General features: G+C 34.7%; 1 protein-coding gene across 7 annotated transcripts in view; it reads right to left on the bottom strand.

Moving 5' to 3' along the window:
- Positions 1-25000, bottom strand: part of LOC145296805 (uncharacterized) — a 432324-nt gene that overhangs the window by 83572 nt on the left and 323752 nt on the right. For 4 of the 7 annotated variants that reach the window (XM_080142883.1, XM_080142881.1, XM_080142882.1 and 1 more), the window contains exons 3-6: positions 18277-18402; positions 8668-8790; positions 7437-7556; positions 6877-7265 (exon numbers count right to left, since the gene is read on the bottom strand). In XM_080142883.1, coding sequence (XP_079999009.1) covers positions 6877-7265; positions 7437-7556; positions 8668-8790; positions 18277-18402 — 758 coding nt within the window. The remainder of the gene's footprint in view (positions 1-6876; positions 7266-7436; positions 7557-8667; positions 8791-18276; positions 18403-25000) is intronic. The other 3 variants (XM_080142887.1, XM_080142886.1, XM_080142884.1) reach the window with 2 other exon arrangements.

The raw sequence follows: 25000 nt of genomic DNA on the forward strand, positions 1-25000 counted from the left end.
ACTCGCACAGCAGCTGCCGATTAGCGTAATGGTTAAGAGCCTTGGCTGTCATACAGGCGGTCGGATTTCAATCCTAGCTTGAGGTAGTTGCCTGTCGAGCCGGACTGATTAACTGTGAAACAGCAAAACAGTACTGTATGTGGATGACTATATATATATATATATATATATATATATACACACATATATGTGTGCGTATATATATGTGTGTGTATATACATATATATTTATATGTATATATATATGCATATATATATGATTTTATTTAAAACAAAATCACTTATTGCTGGTAGTAATGATAAAATAATAAATATCTATTGATTTTTAACTAATAGTAAAACTAAAATCTATAGATCATACCCCACAAGTTTCAGAATATATCTACACATTTAATATGCGTTGTTACGGTAATCGAGAAAAATAACAACTGTATAGGTAAATAGTTAGCGTTTTATAAAGAATCAAGATCCGGAATCTGTAATTGGATCGGAATCGTCGAGAATTTACTACGGAATCGGTAATTGTATCGGAATCGGGAAAATTTGCAATTAGCCCATCACTAATATATATATATATATATATATATATATATATATATATATATATATATATATATATATACTAGCATTTCAGCCCGGCGTTGCCCGGGTGTTTGGATGTGTATTTTGAGAAAAAAAAAAAGTGGTAGTAGGAAGGCAGGCTCGAATCCGTACCGCAAACGAGGATAAGAACGGAGAAAAAAAAAAACTGACGCCAAAGCTGAAGTGACATATATTAACATTTAGGCTAGACAATTGAAAGGAAATGATAAATTTAAAAAATATCCGCGAAAAATAAGCGCCCCCTGTAGAAAAGTGCCTAGTTGAAGGTGAAGATATTAATGTATAATTGTTTTTAGCCAATTTTTCGATATTTGTCGTAAGAAAGGTCGAACTATAAAACGAAACCGACCTTGTTAAAATCCGTCGAATCTGTCACAAGTTTTAGGCAGACATGCAAACACACATACATACATGCATTTATATATTGTAACTAAAAATTTTAGACCCAACCGATTTAAAAGCTTGCCCTATCTCTGAATACCCTTCATGTAAAATTTCAAATGTTTAGACCAGAAATTGTCTGAGTAACTAGGTAGAGACCGCAGAGGTCAAATTTTTTAAAAACTTTGACCCTTTTATAACCCTTAATATTTATTTTTGGGGGCTCAAATCAAGTTATTAAGTTAAATCCATGTCCAAGGAACCTATATCTAAAATTTCAAGTGTTAAGATCCAAAATTGTCGGAGGAGTTTGGTAGAGTTCTCAAAGGTCAAATCTCAGTATTCTGTATATCAAATTTCGAGTCTGTAGACTGACAATTGACAAAAGTATTGCGTAGGGAAATGTACACACACAGACACAAAGACACGTTCACTTATATATATATACTAGCATGGGTGCCCGGCGTTGCCCGGGTGTTTGGAGGTGTATGCCGAGCAAAAAAAGAAAAGGGTCAATTTTTTAACTTTGACCCCTATTATGACCCCTAACATTTATTGTTTTGGGCTGAAATCCAGTTATTAAGTTATGCCCATATCCAAGGAACCTATATCTAAAATTTCAAGTGTGTAGACACAAAATTGTGGAAGGAGTTTGGTTGAGTTCTCAAAGGTCAAATCGTTGAACTTTTACCCCTTAACACCCAAATTTCTGGCCGAAAACCAATCACATAGATTTTCCCAAATCTTAGTACCCTGTATATCAAATTTCGAGTCTGTAGACTGAATATTGACAGAGTTATTTCGTAGGGAAATGTACACAGATACACACACAGACACACACAGACACGTTTACTTTTATAGATATACTAACATTTCAGCCCGGCGTTTCCCGGGTGTTTGGATGTGTATGCTGAGCAAAAAAAAAAAAAAATAAGTGGTAGTAGGAAGGCAGGCTTGAACCAGTATCGCAAACGAGAAAAAGTACAGGGTAAAACCTAACGTTTATGCTGTTACGACCACCGCCAAACTGGAAGCGACATTTTTTAAAATTAAGGCTATACAATCTAAAGGAGAGGATAACTTTAAAAAATATCGGCGAAAAAAGTAACCCCCCTGTAGAAAAGTGCCTAGTTGAAGGGGAAGATATTAATGTTTTTAGCCAATTTTTCGATATTTGTCGTATGAAAGATCGAACTTTAAAACGATACTGATCTTGGTAAAATCCGTCGCCGTTATTGAAAGTTTAAGGAAGACATGCAAACATACATACATACATACATACATACATACATTTATATATTGGTAACTAAAGATTTTCGACCCAAACTGATTAAAAAGCTTGCTCTATCTCTGAATACCCTTCATGCAAAATTTCAAATATTCAGACCAGAAATTGTCTGAGTAATTTGGAAGAGACCGCAGAGGTCAAATTTTTTTTAACTTTGACCCCTATTATGACCCCTTAAAATTTATTGTTTTGGGCTCAAATCAAGTTATTAAGTAAGATCCATGTCCAAGGAACCTATATCTAAAATTTCAAGTGCGTAAAACCAAAATTGTCGGAGGAGTTTGGTAAAGTTCTCAAAGGTCCAATCCTTGAACTTTGACCCCTTTATCGCCAAATTCTGGCCAAAAACCGACCACATCCATTTTGCCAAATCTCAGTAACCTGTATCAAATTTTAAGTCTGTAGACTAAAAATTGACAGAGTTATGTCGTAGGGAAATGTACACAGACAAACAGACAGACACGCAAACACACACACACACACAAACACACACGGACACGTTCACTTTTATAGATATACTAGCATGGGTGCCTTGCGTTGCCCGGGTGTTTGGAGGTTTATGTTGAGCAAAAAAAAAAAAAAAAAGGTCAATTTATTTTAATTTTGACATCTATTATGACCCCTTAAAATTTATTGTTTTGTGTTCAAATCGAGTTACTAAGATAGATCCATGCCCAAAAAACCTATATCTAAAACTTCAAGTGTTTATACCCAAAATTGTCGGAGGAGTTTGGTAGAGTTCTCAAAGGTCAAATCGTTGAACTTTGAGCCCCTTAATTGCGAAATTTCTGGCCGAAAACCGATCAAATCGTTGAGCTTTGACCCCTTAACAACGAAATCTCTGGAAGGAACCCGATCACATCGATTTTCCCAAATCTCAGTACCCTGCTGTATATCAAATTTCGTGTCTGTAGACTGAAAATTGACAGAGTTATTGCGAAGGAAAATGTACACTGACAGACAGACAGACACGTTCACTTTATATATATACTAGCATTTCAGCCCGGCGTTGCCAGGGTGTTTGGAGGTGTATGTTGAGCAAACAAAAAAGCTATTAATTTTTTGAACTTTGACCCCTATTATGCCCACTTACTATGTATTGCTTTGGGCTCAAATCAAGTTATTAAGTTAGATCCCTGTCCAAGGAACCTATATCTAAATTCTCAAGTGTTTAGGCCAGTAATTATCGGAGGAGTTTGTTAGAGTTCTCAAAGGTCAAATCGTTGAACTTTTACCCCTTAACAGCAAAATGTCTGGCCGAAAACCGATCAAAAAGATTTTCTCAAATCTCAGTAACCTGTATATCAAATTTTGAGTTTGTAAACAGAAAATTGACGGAGTTATTGCGTAGGGAAATATACACAGATACACACACAGACACCAGACACGTTCCCTTTATGTATATATATATATATATATATATATATATATATATATATATATATATAAAATATATAATATATAATATATATATATATATATATATATATATATATATATATATATATATATATCCTAAATCTCAGTACCCTGTATATCAAATTTCTAGTCTGTAGACTAGAAATTGACAGAGTTATTGCGTAGGGAAATGTACACAGACACACAGACACACAGACTCACAGACAGACAGACACACAGACACGTTAACTTTTATAGATATATAGACTAGCAGTTCAGTCCGGCGTTGCCCGGGTGTTTGACGGTGTACGCTGAAAAAAATCCAAAAAAAAAGGTCAACTGTTTTAAATTTGACTCCTATTATGACCCCTTAATATTTATTGTGTTGGGCTCAAATTGATTTATTAAGTTAGATCCATGTCTAAGGAACCTATATCTAAAATTTCAAATGTTTAGACCCAAAATTGTCGGAAGAGTTTGGTAGAGATCCCAAAGGTCAAATCGTTGAAATTTGAGCCCGTTTACTGCGAAATTTCTGGCCGAAAACCGATCACAAATATTTTCCCAAATCTCAGTACCCTGTATATCAAATTTCGAGTCTGTAGACTGAAAATTAATAGGTTTTTTTTGCGAAGGAAAATGTACACAGACACACAGACACAGACACACAGGGACGTTCACTTTATATATATATATACACAGTATAATATCGTTGACATACGGGTTCTCGTCAGATCACCGAAGTTAAGCAATATTGAGCATGATAAGTTCCAGATGGGTGATCATTTGGGAATTCTAGACGCTGTATGTGCTCTCCGTTTATCTCGGCATTGGTTTCCAGTTGTCCTGTACAGACACTTTACTTGACACTGGTATTTAACAATGTCGTCTCACGAGAGGTATGGTTGGAGATTTCACACCTCCTGTCACCAAAATTTCACGCGCAGACACCCCTTCGTGGGTATCCATAGTCTGTTAAAGACTGAATGAGTCCTTATATATATATATATATATATATATATATATATATATATATATATATATATATATATATATATATATATAAATGAGCCAAGAAAGGATATTATTTTTAATAAAGCAAAACTATCAGGATAATAAAAGTTTCACCCAGTTAAGAGGAGCAATTAAATTAAAAAGATGAAGAAAAAAGTTACATAGAACTTTCTTAAATCAGCAGATCAATATAGCCGAAAATGAGATGGAAATAAAAAAGAACCCCGTATGCCATATCATTTCAAAGTTTAATGCGTCAAATCAGAAGAGGAGAAAACTCATCATCATAACACTTTAAACAATAAACGTGACTTTAAAACATTTAGATTAGAAATGAGACAATGGATAAAATATGGGATGAAATAATGGGGACTATTGAATGGGAAAATGATTAAAATCGAGGAATATTGGTAGAACAATTACAAATAATCCTACATTTCTATAACCTTATGTACGAATAAAAAAACTTCTTTGTTTAAAAGACAATGTATTTTGTTTTGCTTTGTGAATTCCTTGGGAAAGCAAAGGCTAAAAGAGTAAACCCCGACAAAAAAATTCCGGGTTGCATTCCAAATAGGCGAATCGTGAAGCTCAGAAACAACTTTCCAGTAACTCCTGCAGCTGAGCTGGCTCCGACCGTATTGGCTTGCCTTTCCATCGGACTTCGTCTGCAACGCCGAGAGAGGCAAACCTAGGTCTCATTATCGATCGCCCAGGCCTGCATCTGGAGAGCCAATTCCAGCTTCGAACTGTATAGCTACAACAGATGCTGTAGTGCACCAGACTAGATGCAGAATGGCATTTTGTCACGAGACAGAAGGTTGGCATCATTTTATTTTAATACATAAAGTTTGTAAATGTTTCAACGCTTGATTTTTCTCCACGAAAAATGAGACATTTCTCTTCAGCATTTCTGCTAGGGCGGATACCCTCATTGAATAAATGTAGAAAATGTCATTAAAACTATAATAATATCTAATCTTTAATAACTGCTTTAGCTGGTCCAAATGGCCCCTATCACCGGCACTATGCGTGCGAAGCATTAATTTCTATAAGAATAGTCAGCCACTGTACTCTATTGAATGGTCACTTGCTATAAACGCTGAATATTATAAATCTGTTTCCAAAGTGTATTTTACTGGCATTAACAACTTTTCATTCGCATATTTGCTTAACTATGTACTTTGCTTATTTTTTTCAAACGTTATATTCCCATTTAAATTTTTAGTATTTTCGTTTCTATGTAAATTCTGTCCAGTGCTTGCGAGACAGTAACAGGTGCTACTATGTCTAAAGATATAATTTTTGTCATAAATAAAATTATTTTACTCGTAATATATGATAATTGGATTTAAGCCGCAATTATTTGTATTATTCGAATTCTTCGGATAACTGTTTTCATTTTCAGTTCCATTTTCACAACGTTTCGGTCGATTTAACCTCCGACCTTCTTCAGATCCTAAGTAATTCGCAAGGACCCGTGGCTCAGTGGTTAGAGTACTTGGAAAAATCAATTGTAAAAGTGATATTCTCCTGAAGGTTTAAGGTTCAGTTATCAGTGTGGGCGACCGAAAATTATAATTGCGAATTACTTAGAATCTCTATACAGTTATGGCTGACGGAACGAGAGCACGCTACCTCCGTGAAGTAAATAAAGGGTCGATTCGAAATCTTGTCAAAATTTCGAGAGTTCGGCAGAAACATTCCCGAGTTGGACAAGAAACATATCGAAGTTTACATCGACCGAAACGTTGTGAAAATGACACTCAAGATGAGAACAGTAGTCCGAAGAATCCAAATAACACGGATAACCAATCCACATCTCAAAAATTCAAAAACATCAATTATTTATATTTAAATGTGAAGATTAAAGATGTCAAGGATTTTATGAATAAACTTATGACGATCAAGTGTGAAATTACGGCAATTAATTATTATTTTTTTTAATGAACCAATATCTGAAATGGTATTATGTGTGTGCCAGATCAACTATCTTGAATCGGCTCTTTTCGATATTTAGAAGTTCATTTACATACATATAACTTATAGTTAATGAGCACCGGCTTTAAACATAGGTTAAAAACCATACACTTAAATACAGCACTAGATGATGTACAGATGTAAGCATCAACAGCTGAAAGATGAAAAGATGTCAACAACAGATGTTTAATGTAGAATGGTAGAATGAGGTACCTTTCGGGTAGACGTCGCAGTTGTCGTCGTTGATGGCGGTGACGGCGGCGGACGTGTCATTTTTGTCGTGGGTGGAAGTGTTGTTGTCGTTGGGGGTTGTGTTGTTGTAGTGGTCGTCGTAGTTGTGGTGGTCGAGGGCTCAGTAGGTGTCATTTTAGTGGACGTAGTAGTAGGTAAGGGTGGGGGAGGTGGAATAGTTGTGGTGGTTGTAGTAGTAGCTGCGAGTGTTGTCGTAGCAGTGGTGGTAGTAGGAGTAGTGGTAGCAGAAGTAGAAGTAGCAGTAGTAGTAGTAGTAGTAGCGGGCGTAACAGTGGGAGAATCGAAGGGGGTCGTTTTCACCTGGTTCACCGAAGCGGTATTGGCTGTTGTAATATTCAAGTCGGAATCACCTGGAATAAAGTAAAAAACAAAATGGCGCCGATTAGAACGATTCTGATTTGAAGGTAAACAGGTGTTTACTTCTAGTAATAATAATAATAATAATAAAGCAAATCTTCATCCAGTTGCCTAAAAGAAAGAAAGAGATTGATTAAAAATATCGGACGGACTTATAGACTAACCGCAACGGTGTTCGTCGGAACCATCACCACAGTCAATGCTGCCATCGCATCGCCAGCGGACCGGAATACAATCGCCATTTCTGCATCGGAACTCCTTGGGTTTGCAGTGGGTAGCGGCAACTAGAGGAAGTTAAACATAGAAACGCATTCAATACAACATCGGCGGTTGAAAACTATATAGGAAGAGCCGAATACAAAACGCGATACCTGATCAATTTACGTGCTTGTGGATGTACGGTATATTCTTTCTGTCACGGGGACGTATACTATATAATTCTTCTTCAGTTTTATTTATCACAGGGGGATGGGTAGTTTTGGTGTTACACCGAAAAAAAAATGTCTTACGAAGCTATCATTAAAAAAAAAACGTGTTAAATTTCATAACTCCCGCACATCTCCAAATCATATTTTACGCAATGTGATATCAGTATGATTTTTTTAATATTTGCAATTAAAATAGCCTTTTCGTCGCAGGCAAGATTTAAAGTGTATAACTTGAATTATTCAGAATACTGTTAGTGTTAGTTTCGCAACATTTCAGCCAGTGTATCTTACGACCTTCTTCAGGTATCTTTTGAATGGACCCATAACACAATGGAAGAAGTACTACGTATTCAGTTGTGACACTCTTCTGAAAGTTGAAGTTTCAATCTTCAATGCGTTCGATAGAATACAATTTCAAATTACTTACGGCTTCTCTCCGAACAACGGTGATGGAACGAAAGCATGCTATTTCCCTGGAGTAAATAAATTCCGTGCAGACCCCCGTTCAAAATTTCGTGCAGATTCCAGACCTCAAACGAAAGATTCCCGAGTTCAACAAATTACATTTGAAGAAGGCCGGAGGTTACATAAGCCTAAACGTTGTGATAACTACACCAAATGTGAGAACAATAGTCCCAATAATATAAACAATACGAATTATCCATTTTCATTTCAAATATTGGGAAACATAGATTTGATTGTCTGTCCTTTTATTGTTTAAAGGAATTGTTTTCTTTTTTATCGCGTTTTGCATTCGTTCGAACTCATCATATATATATGTGTAAATTAATGTAAAGAGGAAAAATAACGATTTGTCTACACAGATCTCACATGCACCAGAATGCAGTTCGGTTTCTAACCGATTTGGTAAGGGAAGAAAACTAGGGTTAGCTAAGTGAACCTTCTTGTTAGTCGCCTGATCTTCATAGTTGATAGATTTGCACCCCAAAAAGTTAGTTCGACTTACCGGCATCGCAGTCTCTTTCGTCTTCGCCGTTTGAACAATCCTCTTCGCCGTCACATTTCCATTCCAGTTTTATACAGTCGCCATTGCCGCAGTTCATCTCGTTTTCTTCGCAATTAGACACAACTGGCAGAGAAGAAAAAAAAATATTTCAATAAAAACGGTGGTGTTATTGAGCATTAAAAGAAGAACCCGGCGATTCTGATATCGGATAACCTATACATACGAAAAGTGGTTTTCTGAAATTTTTTTGTACTGGTTTATCGGGTTTTGTATATCTCAGTTGCTAACATTGCAGAAGGCGGCAAAAACCTTTTGCAACTGTATATATATATATATATATATATATATATATATGCATATATATATATGTGTGTGTGTGTGTGTGTGTGTGTGTGTGTGTGTGTATTTCTATTTATATTAATAAAGTAGCCGCAGGAATTCCCCTCTGGATAGAAGTATCCTATGTTTGCAACAACAGATGCTACATACAGATTCAATATAGCTTGGCTAATAACCACTATCTTATTTAGCTTTCGAACACCTTTGACAGACACATTCAATCGTGATAATAGAATACTATACAACCTCCTAGGAGCAACACTATCACAATCGCGATATCGTTAGAGGACGGGATACCTATTTTTGCCTCTAAATATTTAGATCTGCCATTGCAACCAGTTCACACCGGAGGGAGGGAGTCTATACATTCTACATATTCTACGCTTACACCGCCCGTAACTGGCTCATACATACGCAGATATACCATTATCTCCCCGTAGTAGAATAAAAAATAATAAAGTCTCCCTCGGGAAAGTCTGCTGCCTCTGATTGGTTGCCTGCTAATTCTCTTATTCCGGAATTAGGTCATTCTAAACGAACACTGCAGGGCGTCAATTTAATTAATAGACACTTAATTTTCAACATATAACAACTACGAAGGAATCATCTACTCTGTGTATGTAACTAATGATTGTTTAGCATTTCTGCTAAGATTAAAACATACACAAACGTACATTTACTACTAGACACAATACGTATTATCTTCTTCTAGATTCTTTTTTCTTTCTAGTCGTTGCCGTTACTTTTTCCATTCTGATCGCCACCAAGCGGAGGACAATGTATACACAAAATATATATGCTGAGGTTTGATGAGTAATGTTCACTTATTTCTTTTTATTTATAGATTCATACATTTACATATTCAATTCAATGCAGGTTATCGCCCCAAACTAGCACTAATCGCCAATAACCAACAGTGCTGACAACCACAGACAGTGGCTTCCACTAGCAACCACTGAAATGCCCGATAGTAGAAACCTGATTTATACATTTTGGCCACGGCCACCAGTGTTACCTATTTTCCAGGAACGGCAATGACTACCAATCAACAACCGTAGTTAAATTTGTTTTTTAATGGGGGGATACTTGACCGATTCTGTTCTGGATCTGTGTCATGCTTCCATTAGGCAACGCCGGTTAACGGGTCCTGCTAGTACACACACACACACACACACACACACACACACATATATATATATATATATATATATACAAGAAGGGCGTTCAACGTTGCTTAGTTATAATATACGCTTAAATGTGATATTTTAATTCATACATATTACGAATGTATTATTATAGAAACAATGCTCTATATATTATTTTATTAAACCTTATATATAGTAGTTAGATCAAAACTAATAAACATATATATTTATGACTTTGGTGCCATCAGCGAGAATCGAAACCAAAACATACAAATCTTCACCCTCATTCCTTTGCCTCCGTGCCACGCCTATATATATATATATATATATATATATATAATTTTACGTGTATAAAAGTATACCCATGGGCACGCGTGTTTATGACTTTTATCTTTCGTCATCACAGGTTAGGATCGAACTCATGACATGACTCCTAACCTATGCTGACGAAGGCTAAAAGTCAGAAACACGCGTGTACCCCTCAAATTGGTGTGTATGGCTGTCACACCAGGAGGAAGCCTCTTCTGAAAGCAATACACAAGAAAACCTACATCTAAAATTTCAAGCGTTTCGACCCAAAATTGGCGGAGGAGCTTGGTAGAGCCTGAAAAGGTAAACTCTTTAAACTTTGACCTCTGGCAGTAATCTAAAACTGATTAAAAATCTTGCTGCATGTCTGAATACACTTTATGTAAAATTTCAAATGTTTACACCATAAAATTAGCTAAATAATTTGCTAGAAACCGCAAAGGTAAAATCTTCTGAACTTTAACCACTTGGCAACCAAATTTTCGTCCAAGAAGATTAAATAGCTTGCACTATGCCTGGATACACTTTATGTTAAATTTAAAATGTTTAGATAAAAAAAATTGGCTGATTGGCAGAGGTATTTATTTTTAAACTGACCCCAATTTTGATCTCTTAATATTTAATGTTTTATGCTCCAATCGAATTAAACAGTTTGATATATGTTCGATTAGCCTACATCTAAAATTTCAAGTGTTTAGACCCCAAATTGTCGGAGGAGTTTGGTAGGGGTTTCAAAGCTCAACTCGTTCAACTTTGACTCCTTGACAGACAAATTTCTGGCTGAAAATCGATTTAAATGATTTTCTCAAATCTCAATACCCCTTATGTCAAATATCGAGTCTGTAGACTGAAAAGTGACAGAGTAGTTTAGTAGGGAAATGTACACACACGGACACACACACAGGCAATTTCACTTTTATAGATATATAGACAGATGTAGACAATATTAGTTTTAAGGCTCTCGAAAAAATACTAGAATTGTTCGCATGGATATGACATATAGCTTAACGGTCACAACGTTAGTTAATGATAAATTAAGTAGAACAATAAATACATACACACACACACCTATATCTATTATATATATAAATCCGTAATCCTCTGTTTGTTTGTTTGTTCACAATTTGATTAATATATACAAAACTTCCTGCTGAAAACAGTTATCTATATAAATTTTATTTACTATAAGATTTTCTTTATAAATAAATAAAATCACGATCAATATATATACACTATATTGAAGGCAATGTACATAATAGAACTAATCTAATTTGCATATTATATTAAAGAAAATCTTTTTAAATAATTCGCTCAATTAAAATTACTGATTATAGTAATGTAATTGATGTAATGGTTCTATTTAAGAGTATTATTTAAAGTTAATTTATTTAAATTATTTTAATTCAAGTTATTTTGTACTATTTGCTAAACTGGCACATTTTAAGTAATTTTCACTGATATTTCACTTCCGGTTATGAACGGATATAGTTTTTAACCAAATCGAGAGATATGGTGATAAAATGATTTGTTTTAATTATTTATTTTCTATAAATGTAAAAGTTACAAATATTGATAAAAAAATAAATACATAGGCTAAGGATTATTTTATTTTTCGACGAAATATTTTAAATCGTTAGCCCTCTATTAAAGTCTCGGCTATAAATGTCGATTCCTTGTAAGGTGTGAGCACGTTTACCAAAAGGTTAAAATTTATTTCCTATGGATGATTTTAAAATCATTTTTCAACTATTCACTTGACTGTCTGAATTTTGTTATCGTTTCCATAATACTTTGAAAAAGAAACAAGGTAAAGTAATGCTTTTTATATCAGATACATTCCTACGCGTTTTTTTTTCACTTTTTTTTCTTCGATTTTCTTTTGAGAAAGATCTTATGTTTTCCTGTCTGGGTAATTGATTTAGTTGATAATATATATTTGTGTGGGGGAGTTTCGACGTAATTATGGGTTTTTTTCGGGGGGAGGGGGTGTCGCTTTATGTCTCAGCGTCACTCAAAGAAAAATAATTGCAGAAGTACAAAAATGCGGGTGTTTTTATCTGTTTAGTACTTCTGCAGTTTACGAACCGTGCTATTTTTTAGATATGATTTACAAGTGTAATTCAATTTTTGCCGTATCTTTTGATTTATTAAATTTTTATGTGAAAGTCCTTCCTTTATTAAAAATGGGGTACTTTAAAAAGAATGCCAATTAGTATTGTGTAATACAAATATATCCGTAGCAAAGCTCGAGTAAATCGGCTAGTATATATATATATATATATATATATATATATAAGATTGTTGATTTATTTCTTTTTTATTAGCGATTTTGTGTTTTTTTTTCTTTTTTTTCGCTTTAAAAGAGAAGTTATCTGCCCTTTGTTTACATTTTAGTCACCCACCCCCAATTTGGGAAGTATTTGTTATTATTCATCAATTTTTTTAATATATTTTTACGATCATAAAAGTAAGTTATCCATAGACATGCGTGTCTCGAAGTATCACTACTCTTCAGTATGGCTAAATTTGTTGATAGGGATCGAACTCGTCATCGATTGATAAGTAGCATATATATATATATATATATATATATATATATATATATATATATATATATATATATATATATATAAGGAACAAATTAGCGTATGTATAGTCTATGTTACTTGCCCGAAACAAAATAATTCCGCTTTCAAATCGGTTACTCGTGGTGTTATAAAAACGAGATTTACTTTAAAAACACATGGCACAGACATAAAAATATTACTGTGCAACGTTATTTCGATAATTATAAGTTTATTTTTGTTATTTATTATTAATTGAATAGTTATTGAAATCAAACGTTCAACAGTGTAAGATAACGTGAACATTTTTGAATCCTTATTTTAAAATAAATTCCATTGCGAAATTCAACTCTGCATAAAAAAATTGGCTTTTACACCCACAAGTAAAAAAATAATTCAAAGATCGATATAATATAAAAGAATTCAAAGATCGATATAATATAGGTTGTTTGGCTCATTTTATTTTCACATAAATTAAAGAAAAAAGAAGAATATCGAATGGCGAGGATAATGATGTCAGCACTGGCGTTTCTAAAAGTAGTTTTACTGATTCCATTACTGATTTGAAATGCGTATTTTTATTAATATTTTTTTACTTTTTTTATCTTGTATTTTTACTGATGTCTTTTACTTCTTCTGAAATGCATATGAAATATTAACGTTATTATTTCCAAATTATTATTAACATGGGAAGAGTGGGGGTGTTTTGCAACTATTCTTTATTACAACTATACTGTCGCTATTTTCTTACAACTAAACAACTTTAGCCCGTTGACAAACATAAGAACAATCGTAGTAAAGCCAAGACTACTACTACTACTACTACTACTAATAATAATAATAATGATAATAATAATAATAATAATAATACTCTCTATCCGTCCCTTTTCCTTCCTTCCTTCTTTTTTCTTTTATTTTTGCATTTCTAGATACAAAATAGTTTTGTGAGAATTGTTGACACATTTACTAATCTGTTTCAATATTAGTTTTATTTTATTTATTTAGGTTTTATTTTTTTGCTTCAGGTTTTATTAATTATTTTATTTATTTATTTAGATTTTAAGTTTCTATAACTTGGTTGAAGGATTCCAATATGGGGTTTTTATTCTTATATTTCTCATCAGTAGGTCCATGTGCGTTTTTGCTGCTAAATGACTTTTGTCGGCGTTTGATTCGTAGGAAAATCATATTAAATTTTCGATTTTTGAGCGATTATTCGGAAAAATAGGTTACTTTACACGAATAGGGAGGATTTTTTTTTTTCGTGTTTAGTGATCCGTCCGTGATTTTTCATTTTAATATACTTTCATAGAAATGTTTCTGTTATGTCAAAAAAAAAAACTATTTTCTTTACGTTACAAATGTCACGCCCATACATGAATTCCATAGCTAATATGACATACTGACCCAACGGGTCACGGGCAGTCTAGTATATACTAAAAATGGTTGAATTAGCAAGAACCTCTGGAGGGCGTCTTTTTATTCTCTTTTCTCATGTTCCCGATTTCCCACAGGGTTCTATTCTAGGCCAACACCGTTTCATCTCCTCATCAATGATCTTCCAGAGACTAAATATGATTCATGAAATTAATATCTATGCTTATGATCCGACTTTCTGTTCTGCTATTGCTTCTCGCCATTCTCACTTTGATCATTTGAAATATGCAGCTAATCAAACAGTTGAACCGAGTTCAGTTATGGATCAATTTTTTTTTTTTTTTTTTTTTTAAGTTCATCGATTAAACTCATTGCTCTTTCTGCTTCTCATAAAGTCGGTTCTCTCTATCGCTCCAAATGCTTCTTTGTACCCGAAGCTATTCTCTATGTCTATGTTGTATAATAGGAGTCTTATTAGTATTATTATTCTTGTTGTTATTGTTGTTATTAAAAGTGCATGTTAGAGAGACTTATAAAGAGTTAGTCTTAGAGAGAGAGAGAGAGAGAGAGAGAGAGAGAGAGAGAGAGAGAGAGAGAGAGAGAGTCTTATTACAAGCGATGTTGTTGAGGGATGTTGTTCGCGTTATGATGATATTCATATATACAAAAATGTTCATACTTAGAAGTGTAGAAGCTCTTTGAGTGAGTGTTCAGACCGTGTTAGTGTTCATATTGTGTATGTAAGATGTGTATGTAAAGACTTTTTAAACCACATGATATACAAGACATATAATAACAATTTTCACTTTACCTTTTGGTAGAATTACAACACAAAGACGACGTTTATAAAAACACATGAGGCGTTTATTTCTTTTACAGACCGGCCGTGTTTTTCTGAGTCAAGAATTCAAAGCTTCACATTCAAAAGTGACCGTCTCGCTTCTAGACGTTCGAATGTCCATGTCTGGACTGTCGTCTGTCGTCATCAGACTCTCTCTCTCTCTCTCTCTCTCTCTCCCTCTTAACTCTAAAGTTTTCTAACTATATCTAGAACTTCCCATTTTCCATGACGTCATACACATGTTAAAACATGTGTCTTCTTTCACGTGTTCTTGACATGCGTGTCCAAAACTTTTTCCTTTGTTTACAAAATGAATTTTAACCTATATTCTCAGTAACCTATATTTCCAATATGTTAAAAACATGTTTATTAAATTATCTTGTAGTTGCATTCTTTCCATTGAATTTTCATAACAAAATTGACAATGCACATTCTTTTCTTGAAACTATTTTATCTCTAAGCTAAACAATAGTTTGTTTTACATTCCATTTTCTAATTCTCTCTCGTAATCTATTTCTAAACCTAATTTACGATGTTCGAATTTCGTCTATTCTATTTCATTTTCATTTTAACTAAATCTCTCTATTTTTATACTTACATGAAAAGGGGACAGCCCTTATCATGTAACATCTACAAAACTACTATCAGACCACATATGGACTACTATTGTCATATGGACGCCGGTGAATCTCTGCCCCATTTGAGGGTTCTTGATAAGGCGTAGAAATGTATTTGTAATTTGATTGGCTCCGCTATTTCTTTTTCACTGCAACCTCTCTCGCGCGGACGTAATCTTGTTAGTCTCAGTCTTTCCTATAAATATTATCATGGCACGTGTTCTCCAGAATTTTCTCATCTATTCCCTGATTTCTTTGTTGCAGCTCTTTTGACTCGATGGTTCAATAGTCTCCATAAATTAACTGTTTTGTTATATCATTGTTATAAAGCTTTCTATTCCAGTAGCTTCTTTTCAAGAACTGCAGAACAATTAGTTCAACTTTTAAAAATGAACACGTTTTCATTATTTGTTCGGCATGTATCTTTGTTCTTTGCAATCTAGACTATACTCTCAACTTATTCATGACTACAAAATTATTTTAAATATTTCATCTCATAGTTTTCAAAAATGCCCTTTTAATTTATGTATAGCAATGGTTAAAAAACATTACTCCTGAATTCATCAAATTTAATGTTAACACTTTATGCATAATTTTGACATACATTCTACGTGCATGAGCTAAATTGTTCTTAACTAATTGAGCCGTTCAGTTGAGCTAACTTCCGAAAACGTTCATTTATGACTAATAATAGAAGGCAGAACGCATTACTCGGCGTCCCTGATTTTCACTAGATCAAATCAAAATTTATGCTAATTTATGACAACTTTTCGATTCATTGCTGTGAAATGGTTCCAAGATTTTTCCTTCTGCGGTTTATAACCTGATTTTAGTAGTAGAGTGCGGAGAACTGAACTTATGGTTTACTTTCGAAAGCCTTGTTATTCTCGCTTCCTTTGATCAAGGATTCTCACTAAGGTAGAAAATTGCTATTTTCTGAGTCGTAATCCATTCATTTAACACATTAACTAGTATTTTTTTAACACTTTTAGCTAGTTTTTTTTTTTTACTTTGAAGTAGTACTTAAATAAGTTTCCATACGTTTTTTACAGGCATTTAAAATTATCGAAGACTCTTGATAATTTGGTATCTTATTGCTATACATCTTATGAGATGACTGACCAATTTTTATGATTTCAGGTTCAGACCAACATTTGTAGCAGAAATTTGAATACACCAGACTAAAGCCTGTTTATCACAGCTGGTGAATGCCTAAAAAGTACCCTGGACGTGAAAACACATTAGAAAAACAATATGCAAAAAAATTCTAGTTTTAATCTTGGAAAATTGTCACAGAAACCTACGGGATGCTTCAGACTACGTTTGGACTACCGTGCAGGAATCGAACATCAGTTTTTTTAGTGGCATAAGAGATTCAAGGAAGGCAGGGACTGTGTGAGGGATGATGAGAGGTGTGGGAGAAGTAAGGAAGTCAGAAAACCAGAGTTGATTGGCCAAATAAAGAATTTCATGGATAAAGGCAGTTGTGCGTTTATAGAGATATAAGTGCACAGTTTGATGCCAGTGTGGGAACTGTGCACACAATTATTCATGATAAACTGAAGATGCGATGGATTTGTGCGAATGTACCCGTCCATAACTTCATCCTTGTCACAGGCTACCAGGATGGGCATTAAGACAGTTCCTCATTCTTCCTATCGTTCAGAACTTACTGTCTATGAGATTTGGTTATTCCCTAAGCTCAAACGAAAACCTTAGAGGCTGACAAGTGAGGAAATGAAAGCGGTTGCGACGAGATTCATTGACACGCTCACATAAGAAGACTTTCATTGGGTCTTCCAGAAAGTGTTGAAAGTGCATTGCAGTCAAAGGAGATTACTTCGAAAGGGATTAGAATTTAATATGTGAACTGTCAATGAATGATCCCATAAGAAAAAAAGTCTGGAAATTTATTGAAGGCACCTTGTATTTTGTCTCCTTACATTAAGTGGCTTCATGCCTTGTTTGGAGTAATTTCAATAAAGTAAATGGTTACTTGTTTCAAAACAAAATATATACGTTCAAGACAGATTTAAAAAATTTAGTGTATTAACCAATTTTGTCGTTTTATTAATGTAGCAATATATTGCTCTATTAGTACAACAACAACATTGGTTAATGGACTAAGTTTTTTTTTATCTGTCTTGAACGTACATTAACACGTCGAAGCAGAAAGAGCATTAATTTACTAGGATACTACTAAACTCCTGAGAACGGCAGCAACTATTATTTTTTAAATTGAGGAAACTGTAATATTACAAAATTGTGAGTTAGCGAATCTTACTCCGATCAACCTTCGTAGAAAAATTTCGATGTTTACGGAATACGGAACTTGTATGTATGCCAGGAAAGTATCGCTGTCCTAATACATTAAACTTGATGAATTATTAAGAATATTTTCAAATGACTTTTCTTACCTCCGTCATCACACGATAATTCATCCAGCCGACTCCGACAGTCAATTTCGTTGTCGCACACCCATCTATTTGAGATGCACTGGTCATCTCCGCAATTAAATTCGTCACTTTTACACGCTGTTGGACCTAAAAATAAAATAAAAATAAAAAAGATATAAAAAACTTTTGTCAAATATTAAAGGACCTTGTACTATGCTAAACTGGCCTAAATGTAAAATATTTGGGGAGATATCGAGGTCTACATATATATAATACTAACTGCAGACCGGCGTTGCCCGGTCGTACGATACGCTTAAACATGATATTTTAATTTATGCAGATTACGTATGTGTTATTATGGAATAAATCCTCTATTAGGTATTATATATATCGCAAAGGATAATTTTCCCGCTGGACTAATTTGCAAAATAAATAAATAAGTAAAGAAATAATAATGTTTGTTGACAATATCATGTCAACTGATTATTTGGGTTTGACGATGAATGCCCTGGAGAAGTCACTTTTTATTAATGTTTAGTTTTAAAATACGCAAACGAAGAAATGATTTGCTGCGATTTTAAGTTGTACCTCTTCTTTTATCGTAAACTGAACTCATTAATGAAAAAAAAATGAAAATAGAATGGTGAGATACACTCGGGTAAGAACAGGGGATCATTCGATCAGTAGTCGAATGCACTACCACTAAGCTATATCTCCAGATGATAATAAATCTGTTTTTAAAGAAGACATGATTTGCTGAAATTTTATTATCTCCCTTTGCCGGTGTAACGTAAAATATTCCCATGTAAAATTCTTCTTCTTATCTATAAGAGAGAAAAGCTATTTTTAAGATCGGATTTTTTGCGATTTTCGATACTTATCGGATGAATTTCTGTATAAGTGTTATGGCTTGCAATAAGCCCCAAAGAAAACAGAACAACGAAATAGAGTTTAAACAATGTATTACTGGAACAACAACGCTTAAAGGTTACAACTGAAAAGAGTAGTAAACGTCACCGAGCAGGCGAGGGTCACTTTGGTGTTTAATCCACACCTTGGATCAAAGATCTATGGTTTATATAATGGATATAGATGGATATAGCAGTACATTTGGAGGGTGATTCCTCCACAACACACCACTCCCAAGCTTATTTCTGCGGTTGTGAAAATCAGTATTTCTGCCTTTTGGGGCAGACCACCAAGGGGTCTGTGCGCTTCCTCTTCCTGTCGGAGCGTCTCGGTTCTGACAACCCTTTTGGAGGGTCTATGTCAAAACAGTCATACACAGTTTCAATCGCCTCACTGTCGTCCTACGGTGGTCTTTCTTGATCCTTGTAGAAGCGTTTCCTGATTTGGTTCAGGTGCCTCTTATGTTGGAACTTTGAGCCCTGAATGATGTATGTAACATGGCCGATTCTTCGTAAGATCGTGCCCTGTTCCCAAAAAGAAACGTTATTTCTAAAATGTCTAAAATACACGTTATCTCTGCTGTTAAACCGTTTCGTTGGCATTGTAGAGGTTCTGTTGTGTATTATGTGTTTGGGTTTATTAAATATCAATTTTATTTTCCGTTCAAAAATGATTTTTGCTGGTGATCCTGCATCTGGTTTGTTCGGATTTCTCGTGATTCTGTTAACCTGCAGAAATTGCTGAAGGGTCTTTTCTTTCGGTGTACTGGACGCATTTTTTAATGCCCTTTTAAGCGTATCGACGAAGCGTTCGGCCTGGCTGTTGCTTCGGACGTGGTACTGGGGTGTCGTAATATGCTTGACTTGATACGTCTCGCAGCATTCTCTGAATTCTGTCGAGGTGAACTGTGTAGCGTTGTCGCTAACCAAACAGTCTACAACCCCAAACCGAGCAAACAATTTCAATAAAAAATTTGTCGTGTTTGCCGTGGTCGGTTTTTTGCATCTTAGTACCACTGGCCATTTAGAATAAGAGTCAACTACTATCAGATAGTAAAAATCCTCCACAGGTCCCGCATAATCGATGTGGATCCACGACCATGGTTGTTCAGCCTTAGGCCAAGGCTTATATGTTATCGGTGGTACTTTTGCAGCCAAAGCAAAGCCTTTACACCTGTTCACCATTTCGGTAATATTTTGGTCCATAGCTGACCAATAAACAAAACTTCTCATTAGGCTTTTCATTCTGTTTATTCCTAGATACCGCATGTGAAAATCCTTGAGAATTCTTTTTTGACGGGTTTAGAGGGATGACAACCCTTTCACCGTATAACAGTATTTCGTCGCAACCAGAAAAAAAATGTCTGAACTGGTGTCACCCAGTGCTAATTTCTGCTTCGTGGTTTGAATGAAATTGTCATTTAGGGATTCTGATTTAATTTCCTGAAGTGTGACCGGCAGTTCGCGGATAATATTGTTTATCATGGTTTTTACATCACTATTAATACGTAGTGCCACGATTACTGAATCTTCAAGAGGTTCCATTTTGGCAGGAATCAGTCTCGATAGACCGTCTGCATGGGCTAGTTGTTTTGAGGGGAGAAATTGAATTGTAAAATTATAGTTAAGCAGAATAGTTCCCCATCTTAAAAGTTGGTTCGCAGTGAATGTTGGAAGTACTTTTTTTGAACCAAAAATGGATATCAACGGCTTATGGTCGGTTTGTAGAAAAAAATGTCTTCCGTACAAGAACCGGTGGAATTTTAAAACTGCAAATATAATTCCTAGGGCCTCTTTCTCGATCTGAGAATAATTCTTTTCTGCTGTAAAGAGAGTCATGATGCGAAAGCAATAGGCTGTTTCGAGCCATCCGGCATGTAGCATGCATGCCCCGACGCCATATTGACTAGCGTCGCTAGCTACTATTATGTCCAACTGCTGGTTGAAATGCGTTAGGAATAGTTTTGAAGTTAGGATTCTTTTTATTTCTTGGAATGATGTCTGGCAATCTTCTGTCCACTGCCAAGCCTTATTCTTTTTCAGCAATTCATTAAGTGGTGCGCGCAATTTTTGCATATTTGGGATGAACCCCTGGTAATAATTTGTCAAACCTGAAAGCTCTGCAATTGAGTTATGTTTACTGGTGCCGGGATTTCTTTAATAGCGATCGCCCTATCTGGGTCTGGGCGTCTGCCATCTTTATCGATTATTTGGCCCAGGTATTTAATTGTTTGTAAAAAGAACTCGCATTTATCTGCTTTGATCTTAAATCCATAATCTTGTATTCGACTGAATACTTGTCGTATATGTTTTTCATGTTCCTCCCTGCTTTTTCTCGCTATGATAATGTCATCAAGATATGCGATTGCGTAGTATCCATTATGCGACAGCATAGTATCCATTACTAGTTGGAATATTGCGGGTGCCACCTTGATACCAAACGCGAGTCTTTCGTATCTGTACAAACCCCGAAAAGTGTTAATACAGAGGAAGTAAGCGCTTTTGTCGTTTACCGGAATCTGTAGGTAAGCGCTGCTTAGGTCGATCTTAGAAAAAAACTTGCTGCCATTTAATTTCCTGAACATTTCTTCTGGACTAGGTAATGGATAGTGAAAATCTCTAAGGACCCATTGAGTCCGGTCGCGAAGGCGGCGCAAACGCGAATTTCCCTGGACCTTTTCTTTACGTAAACTGCCGAAGCGGCCCGATCACTATATTCAACTTTAGCCAGTATACCGATGCTTTCTAATTTGTCAATTCCTGATTTATTTTGTTCAGGGAAGCGAACGGGACATTACGTTTCTTTTTAAACACCAGTTGTGTGCCAGGTTTCAACTTAAAATCTGCGGCCATTTTTGTACATCACCCCAGGCCAGGAGTAAATACGTTTGTGAATTCTTTTTTAAAACAAGTTATAAGTTTCTCCGTTTCTGCTGGGTGGGTATCTATTTTTTTGCAGAATGTTAATATAGGAAGACCCCAGAGACGAAACTCCTCCATGCTGTCAGAACCGAACAGGTTCTCACTATATTTTAGCACATACAATCTTAGTTTTTTTTTGTTTTCCCCCGTAAAGTGACGTTTGTAATTAATTCACCTTCAAAATGAATTTTTGTACCATTAACGGCCGTCGCCGTTCTGTTAGTTTTTAACATAGTCGGCTTTCGTAATATTTTCCACGTTTTGAGATTTATTATTGAAAGATTCGATCCACTGTCTAATTGGAATTTAATAGCCTTGCCGAAAATGTTAACCGTTACATATTTGCGGAGATTTTCATTTCCGACGTCCTTAGTTCTGGTTTGACGTACACGGCTTCTATTCTGAGTTTTCCTACAGTGCTAACTTTTATGACCGATCTTATTGCATAAATGGCATCTTTTTGTTAAAAATGGGCAATCCCTTACCCAATGTATTCCACCACATCTGAAACAAGCGCTCGGTGCTTTTAGTTTTTCTGATTTTCGGTGGTTAGTGTCTGTGTGCCATTTCGACGGGGTTTTTTTTCTTAGTTATTTTTTTATATTCGCGATGGCTACTTCGATATTTCTTGCATCTTTTTTAATAATTTCTACTTTTTGACAATCCTCAGTCAATTTTTGAAGTGTAAAGTTCGGTTCATTTTCTAATTTTGTAAGAATTCTGCGCCCGATTTCTGCATCTTTTCCCGCAAACACAAGACATTTAAAATTGTCTGCTGTTAGTTCAGACAACTTAAAGTCATCACAGTGTTTGTTCACTAAAGCTGCGTAGGTGGCAAAATCGTCATTATCCTCTTTTACCACATTCAAACATCTCCAACGCTTATTGAAAAGAGATATTTTCGGCGAGAAAAGTTCTGTTAACAAATTTACCGTCTCATTGAATGATAAATCTGCTGTTTTCCGAGCCAAGATGTAATCTATGAATTTATCATGCTCAGCCGTTTCCAATTTTCGTAGTAGAAGTCTGGTTTTCTTTTGATCAGACCAGCTGCTGCAGTCAATATTAAAAAATCTTCATAACGCCGAAAATACACTGCGCATGATTTTCCCTCTTCCTAGTATTTAAAATTGTCTATCGCCGTCCATATTGTATTCTGAAAACCTGCTAAATTGCTTTCCGCGTTCGCATTATTCTTAACAATTTATGTAAGCAATTTCTCTGTTCGTAATTGACGTTAAGCTAACTGTTTTTGAACTTCTAATTTATATTCCGCTAACTGATTTTGCAATTCCTTTTGCTGTTCCTCGAATCGTATTTGACGTTCAGTCCAGTGTTTTTCGGATTGTGACTTACGCTTTGCGGCATTGATATGCAACTTGGTCAAATGTTCCAACGCTACTTTCAATTCGTCCATTTTGCTTTGTCAGCATTAGGAATTTCAAAACGTTCGCTGAATTTTACAAAACCGTTTTATCCTTTCTTATTTCTTCCTCCAGACAATAAAACAAACAGAAGAAACATAAATATATAAAAAGTTCATTGTCTAAAGAAAAAAAGTGTATATTTTTCTCCAGAGAAAAAAAATAACGCCCGATTTTAGTAGCGAAAACCACAAGTGACGAATTCTTTTACCAAAAGTATAAAAATTATCCTTTCTAAGTCGCGAAGAACCTTTTTCTTTTTGCAAAAGTACAGCGCTTTCTTTGAAGGTCGTGACGAACGTTTTTCTTTTCAACTCTTTTTTTTCCGTAATGATCTGCGTTTTTTTAAGTTACCGTGAACCTTTCAGTTGTAAGTGTTATGTTAGACACTTCCTTAGGCTTGATAATATTTGAGTCCGACGTCGTTAGTATGTTTAGAATATTATTTCAACCCGAGTATTTTTTTCCAATGTCGTTACTGGTTTCGATTTTAGTATGCTCCTTAAATCGAATGTCGCCAGTGTTTAGTTTTTTAGAACACTGTTTATAAACGTGAGGACGTTCTCCGAATCCAATGTCACCAGTGCTATGGCTTGCAATAAGCCACAAAGAAAACAGAACAACGGAATAGAGTTTAAACAATGTATTACTGGAACAACAACGTAAAAAAGTTAAAACTGAAAAGAGTAGTAAACGTCACAGAGCAGGCGCGGGTCACTCTGGTGTTTAATCCACACCTAGGATCAAAAGGTCTATGGTTTATATAATGGATAGAGCAGTCCATTTGGAGAGTGATTCCCCCACAACAATATCTAAGAACACTACCAAACATATAAATTAGCTTTGTAGAAGATTTGCAAATGATAGACCCAGCTGTTTCGGAACCTATGAGGAAGGAACACACACAAATATGTGATTTTTATATAATCGTAGAGACATAGATAAAGATAACTACCCTCCCCCTCTCTCTCTCTCTTTCTGTCCCTGTCTCTCTTTCTCTCTCTCTCTCTATATATATATGTATGTATATATATATATGTATACATATATATATACATATATATATGCATATATATGCATATATATACATATATATATGCATATATATGCATATATATACATATATATATATATATATATATATATATATATATATATATATGTATAAATAAATAGTAATACCAATAAAACTTGTTCAGGATACATTTGATAATTTTTAATATTTGCCCTCTGACTCATATATATATATATATATATATATATATAATTAAATATACATCAATATACATAAACGACCACACATATATGTATGTATATATATATGTATATATATGTGCATATATGTATGTACACACACATATATATATATATTTAGTAATTTATAAAATATATATGGCGAATTATCAAATGTATCCTGAACAAGATTTATTGGTATAACTATTTATAAATTACTAACTAGCTCTACCTACGTATTGAGCACTTTTGAAGTAA

The sequence above is a fragment of the Euprymna scolopes genome, chromosome 17 (assembly GCF_053919585.1).
Source record: "Euprymna scolopes isolate OS-2025 chromosome 17, ASM5391958v1, whole genome shotgun sequence".
Taxonomy (NCBI): Eukaryota; Metazoa; Mollusca; class Cephalopoda; order Sepiida; family Sepiolidae; genus Euprymna; species Euprymna scolopes.